The 4,108-nt window shown below is 54.5% G+C and overlaps 1 protein-coding gene across 1 annotated transcript in view; it reads left to right on the top strand.

Annotated features, from left to right (window-relative positions):
• Positions 1-3,964, top strand: part of LOC104511153 (protein FAM76A-like) — a gene marked incomplete at its 5' end in the record, with an annotated part of 8,199 nt that extends 4,235 nt beyond the window's left edge. The window contains 3 exons of the mRNA XM_010153649.1: positions 1,279-1,414; positions 1,754-1,855; positions 3,725-3,964. Of these exons, the coding sequence (XP_010151951.1) occupies positions 1,279-1,414; positions 1,754-1,855; positions 3,725-3,811 (325 nt within the window). The remainder of the gene's footprint in view (positions 1-1,278; positions 1,415-1,753; positions 1,856-3,724) is intronic.
• Positions 3,965-4,108: the final 144 nt, after the last annotated feature.

Genomic DNA, 4,108 nt, shown 5'->3' with positions numbered 1-4,108 from the left:
GGAAAATAGCTTTGGTTTGTGGTTTGTTAAAGGAATGGAGAGACTTGTGTTGGGCAGTTCACCTTCTAGTTTTGGAGTCTCAGGCCACTTCCTTAGTGCAGGGTTAAAGACAGAGAAACCTTTTGTTATTAACCTGTCCTTTCGGAAAAGAAAAGGGGGAAAAGAGGCAGCACTACTTCTTTAATTAGCACCTTGACACGTTTCAGGGTGTGTTTTGCAGCAACTGGACAGGAAAAAACCTGCCTGTGCTCATGTCCTTGACAGGAGGGGCTGCCCTGGGCAAGCTGAGCCCACTGTTAGCCTCTCGTGGGTGCAGACCCCAGGGGTGGGAGGAGGCCCTGGAAGCGCCGGGGTCAGGTACTGGCTCTGTGGAAGGCTGGTGCCCGTCCCTGCTTCCCGCTGGGTGGCAGAGCCGGCTCTGCTCTCTGGTTCCACACCTTGCTCTTGCAATGGGAGCTGCCAAGGAGGGAATTTTTCCTGCCGGAGCTGCTCAGGGAAACGTGAGCACCTCCCCACATTCTTTATCACCCTAGGATAAGGCAGGAGGGAAGCTTGCCCAGACAGAGGAAGGGTGCAAGCAAGGCTTTGGTTGTAGCCAGAGGGAATCGGTGAGGAAGCCTTTTTTTCTCTGGAGGCTGCTTTTTTTCTTTCCTTCTCTCCTCCCCAGCATATTTGCACCGAGTGGGAAATCACAGCTCCTGTTAGTAACATGCTTGCACACAGAAAGGTGCTGGAGCACCCACCATCATCTTGCACAGCCTCTGCTCGGAGAAACTGTGCTCTGGAAGGGGTTTAAAATGGAGGAATTCTCGGCTGGGGTGTGTGCACAAACCTCTTCTGTGCTTGAGAGCTGCCCCATCCCTGGAAGTGTCCAAGGCCAGGCTGGATGAGGCTTGGAGCAACCGGGGCTAGTGGAAGGTGTCCCTGCCCATGGCAGGGGGTGGGACTGGATGATCTTTAAGCTCCCTTCCAACCCAAATCATTCTATGGTTCTAAAATGCTGCATCATGGTGCAATCAAGATGCAAAAGTACAGCGTGTCTTTACCCCCATTTCCGAGGAGGGTGCTGACTTCAATCCAGGTGTCTCCCTTTGCTTTGTTTAATCTGAGGTTATTTGTTTCTCTTTCACATCCCTTCCTTGCCAGAGTGTTTGTTTCCATGTCGTGAAAAGCTTTGCTGTACCCCCAAGGACTGCCTGCCAGTGAGGAGGGTTCCTAGGCGGTTCCAAAAGGAGAGAAGGGGTTGTGATGAGAGTCCTTCCCTCTCCTTTCTTGCAGTTTTTCCCCCGACCTCGCCCTGGACTCTCCTGGCACCGACCACTTTGTTATCATTGCCCAGCTGAAGGAGGAAGTGGCTACTTTAAAAAAGATGCTGCACCAGAAAGATCAGATGATTTTGGAGAAGGAGAAGAAGGTACAGCCTTTGGTTTGCTTCCCCCCACAGCGTGCTGACACCAACCACGCTCCAAAGGAGTCTGGCTTTTTATCTTGGAGTAAGCAAATGGGTTTCTGGCTGTTCCCAGGCTGCCCTTTCCAGAGTTAAGACGGCTTTCGGGACGCACCCAGGAGATCTCATTTCCTAACGGGTCATGTTGCTGACCGCTGTCTCGGAGACCTCCACGCAGGGGCGAGGCTGAGGGACAAACACGGCTCCAGCGGCTTCGGCACAGGCGTTTTCTGAGCAGGGTGCCTCTGGGGGGAAGGTGTTTGCTTCTGCTGCCGGCTCACGTGCTCCTTGCTGGTTTCTCTGCAGATCACCGAGCTGAAGGCTGACCTCCAGTACCAGGAGTCGCAGATGAGGGCAAAGATGAACCAAATGGAGAAGACGCACAAGGAGGTCATGGAGCAGTTACAGGTGACGGCATCCTTGGTTTAACCTGCTGAGCTCTGCTGTACCCAGGCCTGGCTGAGGCCTCTCTTGAGCATGACACCCTGAAATCTTCCACAACACCGCTCTGCTAACGCTTCTCAGCCCTGTTGTGTCCCGTGGCGGGGGATGGGAACCATCAAACTCGTTTTACCTATTGCCAAAATTGGGTTTGAACCTGTTTCTCCACACGCTTTGTCAGCTCTGAATGTGATTTATGTGACCAGAGAGAACAAAGCTGAAGAAAGGGTTGGCAGTTCCTTTAGCACTCTCCCTCTGGAGTCCAAATAAAGGAGTCCCTGAGCTCGAGGAAACAGGGAGAGCAGGATTCCTGTCACGGCCATGGGAATGCTAGGCAGTCTGTCTGCAGGGATGCACAGAGCCACTGAGGAGATCGGGTCAAAGGGGAGCTGCTTACGGGGAAGAAACCAGACACAGAGATGAACTTTGCACCCTTTGATTACTTGGGGGTTTATGAGGATCTAAAGCCCTAGCAATGAGAAACGGGAAAGGGGATAGGACAGAAGGCTGAGAAAAGAGCCCCTCCTCCCTCAGCACACACCCCAGCTACTTATCCGAGGGGAAGGCAGGTCTTGGAGCCTGCAGCTGCTGTCAGAAGGCTGGTGCCTGTGAGATCCCCTTCCCAACGCACATTCCTAAGCACTCTAAGCCTGTCGGAAGGTTGGAATGTGTGTGGTATTCCCCGCTCCTGGGGAACTGGGAGGCACTGGTGGTCTGTATCTCAGGGACTGGTGACAGCCGGAGCCGTCTCCCTGTACTGTTTGTTGTTCCCGCGCTGCCCGTGTCAGCACAGAGCTGTTCTGTCTCCGAGCTTTGGCCAGCCTGCAAAGAGTGAGTTGGTGTTCTCGCTCCGGTTTTGGATAGACAGTTTTCCATTAGCTCAAATCCCTGCTTTTTGCTTGACTCGACAGTCCCAGCTGCCAGGTCAGGGGCTACCTGGGCGATGACCCCCCCCCTTGCCGTCGTTCCCCATGGCGGGGCACACCGCTGTGCGTGGGAGCAGCGTGCCCGGCTGTTGCCTTTGCTGCAGCTCACAGGATGTCTTTGAAAAGCTGTCGGGCGCCTTCCCACAGCCCAAAACTTCCTCAATTCCGGAAGGAAAGAGGAAACACCAGACCCAGGAGCAGATTTGCCCGCAGCTACCTGCCTCCTGCCTGGAGCGGGGCTTGCGTGGCTGTCACCCACTGTGCTCTCCCATTCCTAGCACGGGCCGGGACTGCCCTGAGCTCCTCTCTGGTCTCTAAATGTTCTACCTCAGCTGGTGTCAGCTGAGGCCCTGGAAACTTCCTTCACTGTTTCCCAAATAAAAGCTCAGCTCCTCTGGGTGTGTCGTAGGTGCCTTGAAGGGTTCACATGATTCGCTTTTTGCAGCTCCTCTTGGGTTTTCTTATTTTGTCTTCCCTTTTCACAGGGGGAAGCAGGGGTGCCTGTATCCTTCCAGTCTGCAGGAGGCAAAAGGAGCTGCTTTACCCCATGGAGCAGAGGGTTTAATTCCTCTAAAAACCCTTTGCATAGTCTTTTTTTCACTGGAAACCGATGCAGAAGTCCTGTATCTGGCTTCCCATGGGTTCTACCCCTTATCCTGCTGCTGGAGCATTAGCTGTTGGCCCGTTTCTTGCTTCCAGAGGTGATGGGGGCAGGAAGGGATGGGCAGAGCCCTTTCTAGGCCGTTGGAGGAGGGAGGCTGGACTCGCGCTCCTGCCTGGATGCTGCACAACAACATCCACCTCCTTTTTCATCTGCGCGCTGGATACCAACGGCTTCGCCCGGGCAGTTCCGGCATCCCGAGAACTAATGATATGTGCCACTAAATATCCCTTTCTACTGTGTTTCCAGGCCAAAAACCGAGAACTCCTGAAGCAAGCAGCTGCCCTGTCGAAGGGCAAAAAGCCTGAGAAGTCAGGAGCCATAACCTCTCCTTAAAGGCCAACCCCCGCTGCTGGAGCTTTCCCCGGTGTTAGCCGAGACCTGCCCGACCGCTGGAAGCCAAGCTCTCCCTGCTGACTCTTTCCTGCTGCCGTGGCCTCGACCGCCCGGAGCGTGTTGCCTTCCGACAGCGTGCTCGAGCGTTTCCGGGTTCACTCTACCACCGAGATCCACAGGGAGAGATCCCAGCACCCCATATCGCCCCTCTCCACTGAATCCTGTTTTCTGGAAGAAGCGTTTTTCCTAACCACTTCCCAGCACTGCCATCCCTTTCTGTTAGCCGAGCGGAACCTG

The sequence above is a fragment of the Eurypyga helias genome, unplaced genomic scaffold (genome assembly GCF_000690775.1).
Source record: "Eurypyga helias isolate BGI_N326 unplaced genomic scaffold, ASM69077v1 scaffold21956, whole genome shotgun sequence".
In the NCBI taxonomy this organism is placed as follows: domain Eukaryota; kingdom Metazoa; phylum Chordata; class Aves; order Eurypygiformes; family Eurypygidae; genus Eurypyga; species Eurypyga helias.
The sequence above is the reverse complement of the archived record's forward strand: the minus strand, read 5'-3'. Positions and strand labels throughout refer to the sequence as shown.